Here is a 16747-nt window from a genome sequence, read left to right on the forward strand (position 1 = left end):
TTATACTATTCAGAACTAGCACACGAAAATTCAGCAATGTAAAAAGATACACTTTGGCTTGTCTCACAAAACTATTGCTTCATAAATAATATTATTCAATATCTTTTAGGTGAGGTGCCTGAGGAGCATCCTAAAGCTAAAGGTAAGCCGGTACAGGAGATCAAGGAATCTGTTACCATTGAAACTGTGATGTCGCAAAAACCTATGGAAGAAGTCCCATTAATCGAGGAGTTGCCCGAAGAAATTGAGGTTATAGAGGGAACTTCCGAAGATGGTAAGAAGAAGAAGAAAGTTATCAAAAAGAGAACTATACGGAAGAGACTAGGTGATACTAGAGAAGATACATTTATTGTCACTATTGAAGAAGAGGGTAAATTACCGCAATCCACAGTAACCATTGAAGAAGTCGAAGCGCCTGAAGAAGAATTAATAAAACCTAAAGTAGAGGAAGTACCGAGCATCGAAGAATTACCAGAAGAAATTATTGAAACTGAAGTAGAGACTGCTGAAGGTCCCAAAAAGAAAATCTTCAAGAAACGAACTATTAAAAAACGTCGCGGAAGCAAAGTAGAATCCACTGAAATCTTCACCGTTCAGGAAGAAGGAAAAGCACCTGAAACCTCAGTAGTAATCCAAGAAGCAGCAGAAGAAGAGATTAAGACCTTAGAGTCTGCAATTGAAGAGGTTTTCATTGAAGAACTGCCGGAAGATGTAAAAGTTGAAGAAGTGAAGGGCAGATGGGGATCTAGGAAGAAGACTACTAAAACAAGGGTAATAAAGAAAAGAAAGGGAGATAAGCAAGAAGAAACCAATATTGTCACTGTGGAAGAAGAAGGAAAGAAACCTTTGACTACAGTAACTGTTGAAGAAATTAGTATTCCAACTGAAGAACTCAAACCACTACCTAAATTGAAGCCTGAGGAAGGCACTGCAATTGAAGAACTCCCTGAACAAATAATTGAAACTGTTGTAAACACCGATGAAGGCCCAAAAAAGAAGGTTATCAAGAAGAAGGTCTTCAAGACCAAGAAAGGTGATAAGGAGGAAGAAACAGCAATTTTAACTGTAGAAGAAGAAGGCAAGGCTCCAGAAGTGACAATTACTGTAAAAGAAATTGAAGAAACTGAGAAGACAATCGAAAAGAAAACCAAGAAGGTGAAAAAACCGAAGAAAATAGAAGAGGCTACGCCTTTGGTAACCAAAGATGGTTATTTAATGGTTCCATTAATAGAACAAGAAAAGGCAAAACCTGAAGAAGTTGAAGACATGATTCACATGGAACTTCTAAAGAAAGCTATGTCTAAACAAGTGCCTGGCTTGCATGAACCTGAAGAGGAGAAAGAAGAAGAAGTGGTCGAGAAACGGAAAGTGAAGAAGATAACCAAAAAGAAAAAACAAAAGCTTGAAGAACTAGATATTGAGCAACCTCTTATTGCGGAAGAACTTCCAGAAGAGATCAAAGTGGTGGAGACTATTAATGAAGAAGGAGTTCCTGAAAGAAAGGTTATACAGAAAAGAGTGATTAAGAAGAGAAAAGGAGATAAAGAAGAAGTAACAACAATTCAAACTGTAGAAGAAGAGCACAAGGCACCTGAAACTACCGTAACTATTGAAGAATTTGAAGCACCACAACTTCAACCTGAAGAAATTGAGTCAGACCGGATTGTCATCGTTGAAGAAATCCCTGAAACTATAGAAATAATCCAAGTCCCCACAGAAGAAGGATCAAAGAAGAAGGTTGTCAAGAAAAAGATTATCAAGCGCAGACGTGGAAGTAAGCAAGAAAATACAGAACTTATAGTTGTAGAAGAAGAAGGAAAGGCCCCTCAAATTACAGTTACAGTAGAAGAAATAGATTTCCCAGAAGAACAAGTGAAGAAACTTCCTGAAGTAGAGGAACAACCGGTGGTTATTGTAGGAGAAACCCCTGAGCACATTCAAGTTTACGAAGATGACACGAAAAAGAAGGTGGTAAAGAAGAAGGTGGTTAAAACCAGGAAGGGAGATAAGCAGGAGACGAAAACAGTGTTCACAGTTGAAGAAGAAGGCAAGAAACCTCTGACTTCCACCATAATCGAGCAAGTAGATTTACCCGACGAAGTCCTTGAAGAGCTCATTGTCCCTACAACTAAACTAGAAAAACCCGTATTCGTTGAAGACCTAGAAAAGGTGGACGTTATTGAGGTATCCACTAAAACAACTCCTCAGAAAAAGACAATTAAAAAGAAAGTAACTAAAAAAGAGGAGAAGGTAGCTGAAGAAGAAGAGATACACCCTGTTGTAGCTGAAGAACTTCCAGAAGAAATTCACGTTCTACCAGAAGAAGATCATAAGATAGTGAAAAAACGAACCATAAGAACTAGAAAAGGCAGCAAACACGAGGTCACTCAAATCTTCACTGTGGAAGAAGAAGGGAAAGAACCTAAAACTTCAGTGGTTATAGAGGAAATTGATTATCCTCAAGAAATAGCAGACGAACTGCCAACGTTCAAACCTGAACATTCAGTCCTTTTAGAAGATATTCCTGAACATGTAGATGTAATTACAGTAGACTCTCATGAAGGTCCCACAGAAGTAACCACAAAAAAGAAGATCATCAAGAAACGCAAGGGAGATAAGCAGGAAACAACTGAAATATTAGTCACTGAAGAAAAAGGAAAAGAACCTCAGACCTCAGTTGTAATTGAAGAAGTTGAATCTCCCGAAGATATAGTTCTTCAATTCTTGCCTGTGACTGAAGAAGATCAAGAGAGCATTATAATTGAAGAACTACCAGAAGAAGTACAAACTACTGAGGACATGAAGGTGATCAAAAAGAGAGTCACCAAAAAGCGTAAAGGAAGCAAACAAGAAACCACCGAAGTAGTAACCCTCTTTGAATCTGGTAAAAAGCCTCAGTCTTCAGTTACAATTGAAGAAATTGACATCCCGCAAGACCTTATGGAAGAACTTGTGGTGCCCTCTACCACAGTAACCAAGCCAGCCTTTATAGAGGAAATCGAAGACAAGGTTGAAATAGTCGAAACTGACGTGCGGGAAAGCCCAAAAAAGAAAATAATTAAGAAGAAAATTGTCAAGAAGCCTGAAGCTATTGTAGAAGAGTTGGAGTTAGCTGAAGAATACCCTGAACAAATTACAGTTGTAGATGAAGGCACGAAGATAATTAAAAAACGAGTCATCAAGAGTAAAAAGGATGGCAAGCAGGAAGTAACTCAGATAGTAACTGTAGAAGAAGTTGGAAAGAAACCACAAACTACTGTGGTAGTTGAAGAATTGCCAGAAGAGGAACAGCTAGAATTCTTGCCCCAAGAATCGGCAACTGTAGAGGTTACTCCAGAACAGATTGACGTTGTTGAAGAACAAACTCCCGAAGGACGCAAGAAGGTCACAATCAAGAAGAAACTTATTAAAAAGCGCAAAGGAGACAAAGAAGAAACCACTGAAATTGTTGTAAGAGAAGAAGAAGGCAAGAAACCTCAGACTACCATCACTATCGAAGAAATACCTACAACCGAAGAAACTCCAGTCTTAGAGCCTGTAATCATTCAAGAACTTCCAGAAGAAATTGAAGTTGAAGACAAGAAAATCATAAAGAAAAAGGTGACTAAGAAACGTAGGGGAAGCAAACAGGAAACTATACTCACCGTCACCGTAGAAGAACAGGGCAAAAAACCACAGATTTCTGTAACAGTAGAAGAAACTGACATACCTGACGATATTATTGAAGACCTGGCAATCCCATCTGTTGATCAAGAAGCACCATTCTTCGTTGAACATATCCCTAAACAAAAACTGGAAATCACTGAAACTGTAGTCGAAGAAGGACCTAAGAAAAAAATTATTAAGAAGAAAATCATCAAAAAGGAAAGACAAGACATCAAACCTAAAGAAATAGAAGAACAGGAGGTAATAGCAATAGAAGAACTTCCAGAGGAAATTCAAATTGTTGAAGACGAATCAGGACCAAAGAAGATTACCAAGAAGCGTACGATCAAAAAAAGGAAAGGGGACAAAGAAGAAATTACTCATATTGTTATTGAAGAAGAAGTTGGCAAAGCCCCAGAAACCACAGTAACTATAGAGGAAATTGAGGCACCTAAAGAAATTCTTGAAGAAAAACCAGTTATAATAGAAGAACTGCCTGAGGAGATTGAAGAGGAAGAAGTTAAGGGCAGATGGGGACCAAAAAAGAAGACCACAAAAAAGAGGACTATCAGGAAACAACAAGGAGATCAACAGGAAGATACATACATTGTCACAGTGCATGAAGAAGGTAAACAACCGCAAACATCTGTAGTTGTTGAGATTCGCACTATACCACTTGATTTGGTACCACCTAAATTCGAACAACCTAAAGAAGTTACTGAAATGCCTGAAGAGGTTAAAATTGTGGAAACCATCACTCCAGAAGGAAAGAAAAAACAGAAGATTAAGACTCGCATCATCAAGAAAAAGAAGGGCGATAAAGATGAGACAACTGAAATTGTCACAGTTGAAGAAGAAGGGAAGAAACCTCAAACCACAGTTACAATAACGGAAGAAAAGATGCCTGAAGGGGTTGTTAAAGAAGTTACTCCACTGCAGCCTGCAGAAGCAATCATATCGTACATACATGAGCTTCCGGAAGAAATTGAAGAACAGGAAATTATTGATGAAAAGGGCATGCCAAAGAAGAGAATTACTAAAAAGAGAATCATCAAGAAACCTAAAGGCGAAAAAGAAGAAGTCACTGAAATTATAGTGACAGAAGAAGAAGGGAAAGCTCCTCAGACTACTGTGACCGTGCTAGACGAAGAAAAGGGACCTAAAAAGAAAGTGGTTAAGAAGAAGGAAAAAGTCGAGAAACCCAAACAACTAAGACGTGAGATTTCAGTTCTTATGCCTTTAGAGGTTAAACAAATCAAATTTGAAAAGGTGAAGATCGTAGATGCCAAAGAAGTACCATTGTTCACTGATATCAAATTACGCAAACCCAAAAAAGTAACTCAAAAGAAATTACCGGAGACCAAAGAGAAGATTCCAAGACTCAAGAGCAGAATCCACCATATGCCATTCCCACCATCAAGTGAAGCAGAACAATTGCCTAGAATCTCTCTTCTAGAACCTGTTTACAGAGACAATGGAATTTTGTCTCGAAACATCAAAGAAGCTGAAATGGTACCGAAGACCAAGAAACGCCGCCTTAGAGATAAAGATTTACAACAAAAACACCTGGAAGAACTGGATCTGGAAATAGATGACCTCAAGAAGAAGGAGTTAGAGAAAGTTGATGATCAATTTAAATACGAGAAGAAACCGCGAAAGAAACCTGAGCTTAAGGAAGAAGCACAACCGTTTAAGGTTGGAAAAGGCAAAGTTAAGAAGCCTGAAGATATTGAAGAATCGGTAACACTGAAGAAGATTCCCCTGAAACCTGAAAAAGCTGAAGAGGAAGTTGAGCTGAAACCCGCCAAGAAGCCTAGTACCCCGAAAAAGAAGGGGGTAGAGAAACCTGAAAAAGAGACGGAAGGAATTAAATTTGAACCTTTTGATATTGACCATGAGAGACCTGAATTAGAGAAATATGAGCCCACCAAACCAGAAGAAGAAGAGGAGGAGGAAGTTACACCAGAGAAACTAAAAATACCCAAAAAGAAGAAGGTGAAACCACAGCCGGAGACTGAAGAAAGTGTCATTTTACCTGGAATACCTAAACCTGTCGAAGAGGAAGAGCAACCAGAAATTTCGTTGAAGAAGAAGAGGAAGCCCAAACTTCCAGAAGAAGGGGAAGAAATAAAACTTAAACCACACAGAAAAGAGCAAGAAGATGAAGAATTCAAGGTTGGAGCCGATAGGGTGATGAAACATGACACCATCGTTACTTTTGAGGGACCAGATATTGAAATGGAAATTAAGCCTGAAGAAGACACTGACAAAACCAAAGTTAAAAAAATTAAAAAAATCAAGAAAAAGGGCACAAAATTGGAAACTGAAGAAGAAGAGCTTATGCCTCAAGATCTGAAAGTTGAAGAAATATCTGAAACTGTCACAGTTGAAGATGCAAAACCTGAAATACTAGATGAAGAAATTCCTGAACAGGATGTAGACGAAGAGGAGATTCCCACAGAAGAAGCTGTGATTGAAGAAGGCAAACGGGTTATTAAAAAGAAGAAGATAATCAGGAAAAAGGGTATTAAAGACCAACTTGATGAACAACCAATTGAAGTTGTTGAAGAAGAAGAAATCCCTGAAGAACCATTGATTGAAGAAGAGGCTGAAAAACCTGTAAAGAAAATTAAGAAAAAGGTTCCTAAAGAACAACCTGAAGAAGAAATTGCAGCACCTGATACACCTGAAAAGAAGAAACCAACAAAACAAATTCCTGAAGAAGAAGCACCTATTGAGCTTCCTGCTAAGAAACTCAGACGCAAAATCCAACCCAAAGAAGTGACGAAAGAAAAGATTCCCAGACTTAAAAGCAGAATCACTCACATTCCATTCCCGCCTCAAAACGAAGCAGAACGGATACCAACTATCACAGAACTTCCTCCCGTGTATCGCGACAGTGGCACTATTTCTCGTAATTTAGAAGAAGCGGAGAAACTGCCAAAGAAGAAGAAGATCAGAGTTAAAGATATTGAAAGGGACTTAAAAGACCTGGAGAAGTTAGATCTTGAGGTAGAGGATATGAAGAAGAAGGAACTGGAATCTGTTGACAAAGAACTATATAAGAGACCCAAAAAGACGAAAGAGGTTAAACCCGAAGAAGAGAAGGAATTGAAGATGGGTAAAGGGAAAGTACCTATACAGCATCCAGAAGAAGAAGAAATCACGTTGAAAAAAGTGCCTAAGGTGAAACCGGAAAAAGAATCGATTGAAGAAAAACCTGTTAAGCCAAAGAAGAAAGAGAAGGTTCCTGGAAAGCCCGAAAAGGAAGAAACAGAAGAGGGATTTAAACCTTTCGAACCTTATGATATAGATAGAGAATCTCCAGAAAAGGATGAACTTGAATTTCCCCAAACTGAAGAAGAAGAAGAAGTACCAAAGGAGAAAGAAACGGTAAAGAGGCCCAAAAAGAAGAAGGAAAAAATAATAACTGAGACTCCAGAACAACAGCTCATACCTGGAATACCCAAACCTAAGGAGGAAGAAGAAGTACCTGAAATTAAACTTAAAAAGAAACAAAAACCTAAACTTCCAGAAGAAGGCACAGAAATTAAACTTAAACCTCACGAAAAGGAAGAAACAGAAGAGATATTCAAGGTAGCAACTGAAACCATTATGAAACATGACACCATTGTTACGTCTGAAGGGCCGGACATTGAAATGGAAATTACACCTCAAGATGATAGCGAAAAGAATAAAGTTAAGAAGATCAAAAAAGTCAAAAAGAAGGGAGTTAAATTTGAGGCTGAAGAGGAAGAACAGTTACCTCAAAAAGCCACTGTGGAAGATACACCTGAAGAGGTTTCAACTGAAGAAATTAGACCTATGGTGCCTGAAGAGAAAATTCCTGAATTCGGTGTGGAGGAAGAAGAAGTGCCAAAAGAAGAAACCGTAGTGGAAGAAGGAAAAGTGATAAAGAAAAAGAAGATAATCAAAAAGAAAATTGCTACACAGGAACTTGAGGATCAACCCACAGAAGAACAACCTTTGGAAGAGGAAGAAATTCCAGAAGAAATCACTGTTGAGGATTCTGAAAAGATTATAAAGAAAATCAAAAAGAAGATTCCAAAGGAAAAACCGACAGAGGAAATTGAAGCTCCTGAGGAGAAAAAATCCAAGGAATCTATAGAAGAAAAACCTGCTGAAGCTCCTTCTAAGAAACCAAAACGAATCATACCTCCAAAAGAAGTGAAGAAAGACAAAATTCCAAGGCTAAAGAGCAGAATTATTCATATTCCATTTCCACCTCAGAACGAGGCTCAACAAATACCAAACATCACTGAACTTCCACCTGTTTATCGAGACAATGCTACTCTATCACGGAGCCTTGAAGAAGCAGAAAAAGTGCCAAAGAAGAAGAAGATTAGAGTTAAAGACTACGAGAGAGATTTGAAAGACCTTGAAAAGTTAGATCTAGAGGTGGAAGATTTGAAAAATAAAGACTTGGAAACTGTTGACAAGGAATTATACAAGAAACCTAAAAAGAAGAAAGAAGTTAAACCTGAAGAAGAAAAGGAGTTAAAGTTAGGGAAAGGGAAAATTCCTGAACAACCTTTAGAAGGGGAAGAAATTACATTGAAAAAAGTGCCAAAAGACAAATCTGAAGAACAGCCAATTGAAGAAAAACCAGCTAAACCAAAAAAGAAAGAAAAGATCCCTGGAAAACCTAAAAAGGAAGACACTGAAGAAGATTTCAAACCTTTTGAACCTTATGATATAGAGGGAGATTTATCAGAAAGGGAAAGTCTCGATTTACCTCAACCAGAAACGGAAGAAGGAACTCCGAAGGAAAAAGAAAAAGTAAAGAGGCCTAAGAAGAAAAAGGAAAAAGAATCACCTGAAACCATTGAGCAACAACTTCAACCTGGTATTCCTAAGCCTCAAGACGAAGAAGAAGTGCCTGAAATCAAGCTAAAGAAGAAACAAAAGCCGAAACCTCCAGAAGAAGGGGAAGAAATAAAACTTAAACCACACAGAAAAGAGCAAGAAGATGAAGAATTCAAAGTTGGTGCCGAAACTGTTATGAAGCATGACACCATCGTTACATTTGAAGGTCCCGATATTGAAATGGAAATATCTCCAATACAGGATAAACCTGAAAAGAAAAAGAAGATAATCAAGAAATCGAAGAAAAAGACTTCAGAAGATGTGGTTAATGAGGAAGAATTCAAACCTGAAGAAGCTGAAGAAGAAGAGGAAGATATTCCAGATATTGTAGAAGAAATGGAAAAAGTTCCCGAGGAAACTGCAATTGAAGAAGTGAAAGAAAAACCAAAAAAGAAAACAGTGAAGAAGGTAAAAAAATCAATTGAAGCAGAAGATGAAATCAAGGAAATTCCAAGACCACTTAAACAGTTGTTAAAAAGAGTTCCTGCTGAAAAACCACAAATTCCTGTTATTACCGAGATCAAACCAGAGTTTGCAGAGATAAAACTGAAAAAAGTAAAACCAACAAAGAAGGCACCAATTGAGGAAGTAACTGTTCCCAAAATCCGTCTAAAAAGCAAGCTGGAAAAGCTCGACTTCCCCCCATTCGGGGAAAAAGAGCAAAAACCGTTAATAACAATCCTAGAACCAGTTTACCGAGATAATGGTATCTTGTCAAGAAATGTTGATGAAGCTGAAAAAGTCAAACCAAAGAAAAAGAAACTGGTCACAAGAAGCAAAGATTTAGAGAAGATTGACAAAGAATTCGAGGACTTGAAAAAACCTCTTGAAGAAGTTGATGAAGCATTTAAAAAGAGGAAACCTAAACCTAAGAAGGACAAATTAGTGCCAATGAAAGTGATAATAGTGGAACATTTGCCACAAAAAGCGAAAGTGATAGACCTCACTCCACAAGTTAATCTAGCAGAAATAAAACTAAAGAAACGCAAACCTACTGATGTGAAAGAACCAGTACATATGGTGGTACCAAAACTACGCCTAAAAAGCAGGATCAACTGGATAGAATTCCCTCCATTAGGAGAAATTTTACAACCACTAGATATCAGCCACATTGGTGCAGTTAGAGAAAACGGAGTAATCTCAAGAAATATAGAAGAAGCCGAAAAAATCAAAAAGACCAAACGCAGAAAGCTCAAGGATGTCGACAAAGACGAACAATCTCTGGAAAAATTAGATCTTGAGTTTGAAGAACTCAAGAAGCAGGAACCTGAAAAAGTAGATGATGCCTATAAATATGAAAGACCTGCAAAGAAGAAGCCTGAAGAAGAAGAAGTTGTGCCTGTAGAAATTAAAAGAGGTAAAGGCAAAATGCCTCCCGAAGAAGAAGAAGCTGAGCCTGTAAAACTTAAGAAGGTACGTGAGAAAGTTCCAGAGGAACATACAGAAGAAAAGGTTAAATTGAAGAAGAAAGATCTGGAAAAGAAAAGTCCTGAAGAAAAACTTCCGCAAAAGGCCATTGATAAACCAGAACTTCAACCATTTGACATTCCTCAGGATGAAATTGAAAGGGAGGAATATGAAAGACCAGAATATCCGGAAGAAGATAAAGAGAAACCTGATAAAGAAAAACCAAAATACAAGAAAAAGAAGAAAGAAAAGCCTGAACCTGAAACTGAAGAAATCGAAATCAAAAAGGGAATCCCAAAGAAAGAAAAACCTGAAGATGAGGAAGAAGTCATAGTGAAGAAACCTAGAAAACCACTTCCGGATGAAGAGAAAGAAGAAATTAAACTTAAACCTCACAAAAAGGACCAGGAAGAACAAGAATTTAAAGTTGAAGTTGACAGTGTTATGAAACATGACACTATAGTCACTTTTGAAGGCCCAGACATCGAAATGGAAACCTCTCCTATTCCTGATGAAGATAAAGAAAAAATCAAGAAGAAAAAGATCATAAAGAAGATAAAACGCAAAGGATCTACCTCAGAAATTCAAGAAGAAGAAATCAGTCCTTTGGAATCGATAGTTTTGGAAGGGGTCGAGGAACGTATTCCTGAAGAAAAGAAGCCAGAAGAAGAAATAGCTGAAGAAATCTTACCACCAAAACCAGGAAAAGCAGAAATAGAAGAAATACAAGAGGAAGAAGTTCCTGAAGTGATTGTAAAGAAAAAGAAGATACCTAAGAAAAAGCCAAAGATCGAGGAAGACGTTCCTGAAGAGATTCCAGAATCGGCGGAAGGCGAAGAAGTTGAGGAGGAAAGTGAAACTGTAACGAAGACAATCAAGAAAAGGATTCCAAAACCACGGCCTAAACCTGAACAGGAAACTCCAGAAGAAACTGCAGAAGTTCAAGAAGAGGTTAAACCCGAAACTTTGCCAGAAGAAACTCCTGAAGTTGAAAAGGGAGCTGAAGAAGAACAACCAAAACCCGAAAAGAAGTCCAAAAAGGCCGTAGAGAAACCTGAAGAAAAACCTGAAGAAAAAGTGAAAAAACCAAAGCGTCCTATTCCTAAGCAGGAAGTCAAAAAAGACAAAATACCTAGATTGAAAAGCAGAATAACTCGCGTTCCGTTTCCTCCTGAAAATGAAATCGAGCATCTTCCGAAAATTACTGATCTAGGACCAGTAGAACGAGAAAATGGAATTATATCCCGAAATATTGAAGAAGCAGAGAAAATCAAGAAACCTAAACGCAAGAAAATGAAAGATATTGATAGACCAATATCTGATCTCGAAAAACTGGATCTTGATTATGAAGATCAAAAGAAGGATCTTGAGACTGTGGACGACGTTTTTAAATATGAAAAGAAACCTAAGAAGAAAATGGAAAAACCAGAAGAGAAAACAGAACTTAAAATCGGTAAAGGGAAGATGCCTGAACAACCTGAAGAAGAAGAGGGGATATCGTTGACTAAAGTACCCGCTAAACCGGAAACAGAGGAGCAATTAGTTCCTGAAAAGAAGAAAGAGAAAAAACCAGAAAAGAAGAAATTACCTAAAAGTAAAGAGGAAGATGATGTAACAGTTCCACCATTTGAGCCCATTGAGATTGAAGACTTCGAAACCGAAAAGCTTGATTTTGAGAAGCCAGAAATACCAGAGCAAGGAAAGGAAGAGTCCGAAGAGATTAAAGTGCCGCTGAAGAAAAAGAAAAAGGCTAAACCGGAAGAAGTTCCGGAAAACGAAGGACTGGTAATTGGAAAACCAAAGAAACCAGAGGAGGAGGAGGAACCAACAATCACCCGCAAATACAAACAGAAACCTAAAGCTGAAGAAGAGGAGGAAAAACCACAATTAAAACCATTTGAAAAACCTGAGGAAGAAAATGAAGGCGTAAAGCCTGAAATTATCAAACCCACAGAAACTCCAGTGCCTGTAGAAGACATAAAGAAGAAGAAGAAAATTCCTAAAAAACCAGAAACCAAGAAACCTGAAGCTTTAGGCCTCAGACTGAAAAGTCGAATTGTTTATGTGGAATTTCCCCCTGTAAATGAGGCTAACCAAGTACCTCTCGTCAAACCTCTGGAACAAGTAATTAAAGATAATGGAATTATATCTAGAAATATAGAAGAAGCTGCAACCATCAAGCCAAAGAAAAAGAAAAAGGCTTCTAAACCTGATGACTTGGAGAAACTCGATCAAGAACTGGAAGACCTGAAGAAAGGACGTGAGACTGTAGATGATGAATTTAGAAAGAGACCTAAAAAACCACAAAAGCTAAAACCTTTACTTCTTCCAATAATAACTATTGAGGTTAAACCCCAGAAAGCTAAAGTGGTAGACCTCACCCCTGAAGTAGTTAAATTAGCAGACATAAAACTAAAGAAGGCCCCGAAGAAACCAGACGTTACTGAACCAACTGAAATGAAGGTACCAAAGCTAAAGCTCAAAAGCAGGATAAATTGGGTAGACTTCCCACCTATCAATGAAATATTGCAATCCCTTCAAATTAGTATAATTGGATCTGTAAGGGAAAATGGCATAATTTCCAGAAATATAGAAGAAGCTGAGAAAATCAAGAAGAAGAGACCAAAGAAGTTTAAAGATATAGAAAAGGAATTGACAGAACTTGACAAGCTTGATCTTGAAGTTGAGGAATCGAAGAAGAAAAAACCTGAAGAAGTAGATGAGGCGTTTAAATACCAGAGAAAACCTAAAGAGAAACCTGAAGAAGAAGTTGCTGAGCCAGTGACAATCAAGATTAGTAAGAGCAAGAAACAACCCGAAAAGGAGGAAGAAGCCGATGCGGTTACGCTGAAGAAACGACCAGAAAAGAAGCAGGAAGAAATCCCTGAAGAAACTATTAAAATAAAACCTATTGTACCTGAGGAGACAGATACTTCTGGAAAGGAGCCAAAAACGGGTGTTAAAGGTCCAGATTTTGAGCCATTTGATTTTCCACATGAAGATACTGAAAGAGAAACTTACGAGCCTACAAGTCCTGAAAAACAAGAAAAAGAAAAACCTGTCAAAAAAATTAAGAAGAAAAAACCGGAAAAGGAAGAAAAGCCGATTCCTGAAACCGAAGAATTAACTCTAGAAAAGGGTGTGCCCAAGCCTCGCGAAGAAGAAATTGAAGAGGATATCACCAAAAAAGCTCCAAGGAAACCTAAACCTGAAGAACAGCCTGAAGAATTCAAGTTGAAACCGGTAAAAAGACCTGAAGAAGAAGAAGAAGAAGAAGTTGTAAAAATTGCCCTTCCTGAAAGGCCTGAAGAAACCAAGGAAATATTACCAAGACCTGATGATGAAATAGATTTCATTCCTACTATAGATGATGACTTGAAGAAAAAAAAGAAGAAAACCAAACCTAAGAAGGAAGCTCCTGAAGAAATTCCACTAACGACAAAAGAAGAATCCATTCCGAAAGAAATTCCACAAGAGGAAGAGCCAGTTGAAGCAGTCTTCAAGCCTAAACCGAAGAAAAAGAAAGAAGAAGAAGCCCCTGAAACGGTAAAAGTTTCATTGAAGAAGGAACAAGCCCCTGAACCTGAGGAAGTTGAAGCTGAAATGGTGGTAATAAAGAAAGCCCCAAAACCTCAAGAAACAGAAGAAGTTGAAGTCAAAGTGACTGTTCAGCCCAAAGAAGAAATAGAGGAGATTATAGAAGAGGAGGTCATAGTTAAAAAGAAGAAAGGCAAAATACCAAAGCCAAAAGAAGAAATGGTGGAATTGACAGTCGAAAAAGAGGGTCCACTGCCTAAAGAGCCTATTGAAGAGGCTATTGCTGAGGAAAAGCCTGTAGAAATCCCTGAAATTGTAGAAAAACAGGGAGTTACTTTCCAGGAAGTCACAACTGAAGAAGCTCCAGAAGAAGCTCCATCTCCTTTCGTTCCCTCAGAATTACCAATTATCGAAGAACCAAAAGAAGAAGTACCAGTTTCAGAAGAAGCTTCAACTGAAAAAATAATCGAAGAAATAAAAGAGGAGGTTGTTGTTAAAAAGAAGAAACAACCAAAGAAAGAGCAAGTTCCTAAAGAAGAAGAAACGGTTGAAAGTATAGTCATAAAAAAGAAGAAACCTAAGAAAGAAGAAGCTCCAGCGGAAGAAGTAGAGGCCGAAGTGGTCATTCCTAAACCAAAAGATGTTGAAAGTGACATCACTGAAGTAGTTGTAAAGAAAACCGAAAAACCAACCAAACCAGAAGAGCCATTGGACACATCTGCAGAGTTTACAGTAATTCAGGAAGCACCTGAAGAGAAACCTGTTGAAATTGAAACTGTAGAAGTTATCAAAAAGACAAAGCCCAAAAAACTCAAAAAAGAAGAAGATAAACCTGCCGAAGAAGCTGCGGTAACCATCAAACAACCACAACCACAAGAGGAATCAACTGAAGAAGTCACAGCGGTAGTACCAGTGATGAAAAATGAAGCAGAACAACCTCCAGAGGAAGCTGAGCTGGTGGTGAAGAAACCAGAAATTGAAACTCCTGACAAACCCCTTCAAGAAGAAATAACTCCTGTGCCTGCTCCAGAAGAAAAACCTGTGGAAACCCAAGAAGAGGTAGTTATAAAGAAGAAAGCTAAAAAACCCAAAAAGGATGAGAAGCAACCAGAGGAAGTTATAACAATCTCTGCGGTAAAACCTACGGAAGAAGTCGAAGAATTTATTAAACCTACGCCGGTAAAACCACCGGTTGAGGAAGACGCTCCTGCAGAAATTACGATCAAAAAACCAGTTCCTGTTGAAGAAGAGAAAGAAGTTACTCAAGAAGAAGAAGAAGTAACTGTATCCATTAAACCCAAACCTAAAAAAGCCCCCAAGAAATCCGATAAAGAAGAAGAAGTAGCAGTAACTATTGCAAAGAAACCCGAAGAAGAAGCTACTACTTTTCCATCTGAAGAAGGAGTAACCATAACCATCAAAAAGAAACCAGAGATACCTGAAGAAATTGCCGAAGCTGAGGTTATAATCAAGAGACTTGATGTCGTTGAAAAACCAGACGAGGAGGAAGAAATAGTTGTCCCTAAACCTAAAGAGGAAGTTGATGCTGACGTGAAAATTCCAAAGAAGGGACAGAAAAAACCAGATGAAGGAGAAGATCAAACCACAGTAAAGAAACACATTCCGATTGAGCCTCTGGAAGAAGTTACAATTAAACCAAAACCTAAAGAAGAGGAAGTTGAAGCAGAAGTAAAAGTACCACCAAAAGAAATAAAGGCTCCAGAAGAAGGTGAAGACCAAGTGCTTATTAAGAAACATGTACCAGTTGAAGAAGAAAAAGAACCTGAAGAAGTTACTATGAAACCTCAACCTAAACAAGAAGAAGTTGAAGCTGAGGTCAAAGTATCGAAAAAGAAAAAGAAACTTCCTGAAGAGGGAGAAGATGAGGTGTCTATTAAGAAACACGTTCCACTTGAAGTAAAAGAGGAAGAAAATGAAGAAGTGACTATTAAGCCGAAACCTAAAGATGAACAAGTTGAAGCCGAAGTAAAATTATCACCAAAGAAAGAACCAGTACCAGAACACGGAGAAGATGATATTACCATTAAGAAACACGTTGTCATAAAACAAAAATCTGAAGAAGGACCCGAAGAACTTACCATCACACAACCACCCAAAGAAGTAGATGTCGAAGCAGAAATCAAAGTACCGCAACCAAAAGAAGAAAAACCACCAGAAGAAGAAGAAGATGCAGTAACAGTCAAGAAGCATATTCCAGTTCCGGAAGAGGAAAAAGATGCCTTAATCAAACCACCACCAACCGAAGAAGAAACAGAGGTCGTTATAAAGAAACCCAAGAAAGGTCCAAAGAAAACTGAAGAAGGGGAAGATGAAGTCACAGTCAAAAAACATGTACCTGTAGAAGCACCAGAAGAAGAAAAGTCTGAAGATATATCTGAAACAGTAAAAATTAAAAAACCATCTGATGAAGAAACTGAAGAAACATTTAAGCAAAAGAAACCTCCCAAACCTGCAACAGAGGAAGGCGAGGATGAAGTCTCAGTAAAGAAATATGTACCTGTAGAACCTGAAGTGGAAGAGGAAGCAGAAGCTATATTCATCAAAAAATCGCCCAAACCTGAAGAGAAGACCGCAGAAGTGGAAGCAGAAATCACTATTCCAAAACCGAAAGTTGAAGAAGAAGAGGAGGTTGAGATTAAGATAAAAAAGAAATCCAAACCTGAAAAAACTCCATCTGAAGAAGGTGCTGATGAACTCACTGTTACTCGACTCAAACCTATCCGCAAACCTTCATTGCCAGAGGAAGAAAAAGAGGAAGAAATCCCGTCTGTGACCTTCAGGCCCAGACTGTCTAAAACCAAGGAGGATGTGGAACAAGAATTCCGTATTTCCCTTGATTCATATGCAGAAGAAGAAATAAGTTTGTCATCAAAGATTAAGCTGAAGAAACCTAGAAGGCAGCTCACCTTTGGAGAAGAAGCTGCCGAAGAATCGGTGAAAATTATTGAAGAAATTGAGAGCGAGGGACCTGCAATTGAAGAAATTATCGATGAAGGTAGTGATGCTGAAGAACTGCCACTGGATGATGAAGAAATGTCTGAAAGCTTCCACGTGGCATTCAAGAGGAAAGCTCCTAGAAAATACTCTGTGTGGAATGAAGATGAAGAGGATGTTAGTTTGAGTTTGAAGAAACCATACAAACAGGAAGATTATGAAGGTGCCGAGGTGGAAATTAAAATAAAGCCTAAGAGGAAAGATTCTGTGTCTTACTCAGGTAAGTTTTATATTTGGTGGGAAATGACAAATATAA

General features: G+C 38.2%; 1 protein-coding gene across 4 annotated transcripts in view; it reads left to right on the forward strand.

The window, feature by feature from the left end:
* LOC136344957 (titin-like) overlaps nucleotides 1-16747 on the forward strand; it is a 156383-nt gene that overhangs the window by 134575 nt on the left and 5061 nt on the right. For all 4 annotated transcript variants that reach the window (XM_066292892.1, XM_066292890.1, XM_066292888.1 and 1 more), the window contains one exon: nucleotides 110-16711. In XM_066292892.1, the coding sequence (XP_066148989.1) occupies nucleotides 110-16711 (16602 nt within the window). The remainder of the gene's footprint in view (nucleotides 1-109; nucleotides 16712-16747) is intronic.

The sequence above is a fragment of the Euwallacea fornicatus genome, chromosome 18, assembly GCF_040115645.1.
Source record: "Euwallacea fornicatus isolate EFF26 chromosome 18, ASM4011564v1, whole genome shotgun sequence".
Taxonomy (NCBI): Eukaryota; Metazoa; Arthropoda; class Insecta; order Coleoptera; family Curculionidae; genus Euwallacea; species Euwallacea fornicatus.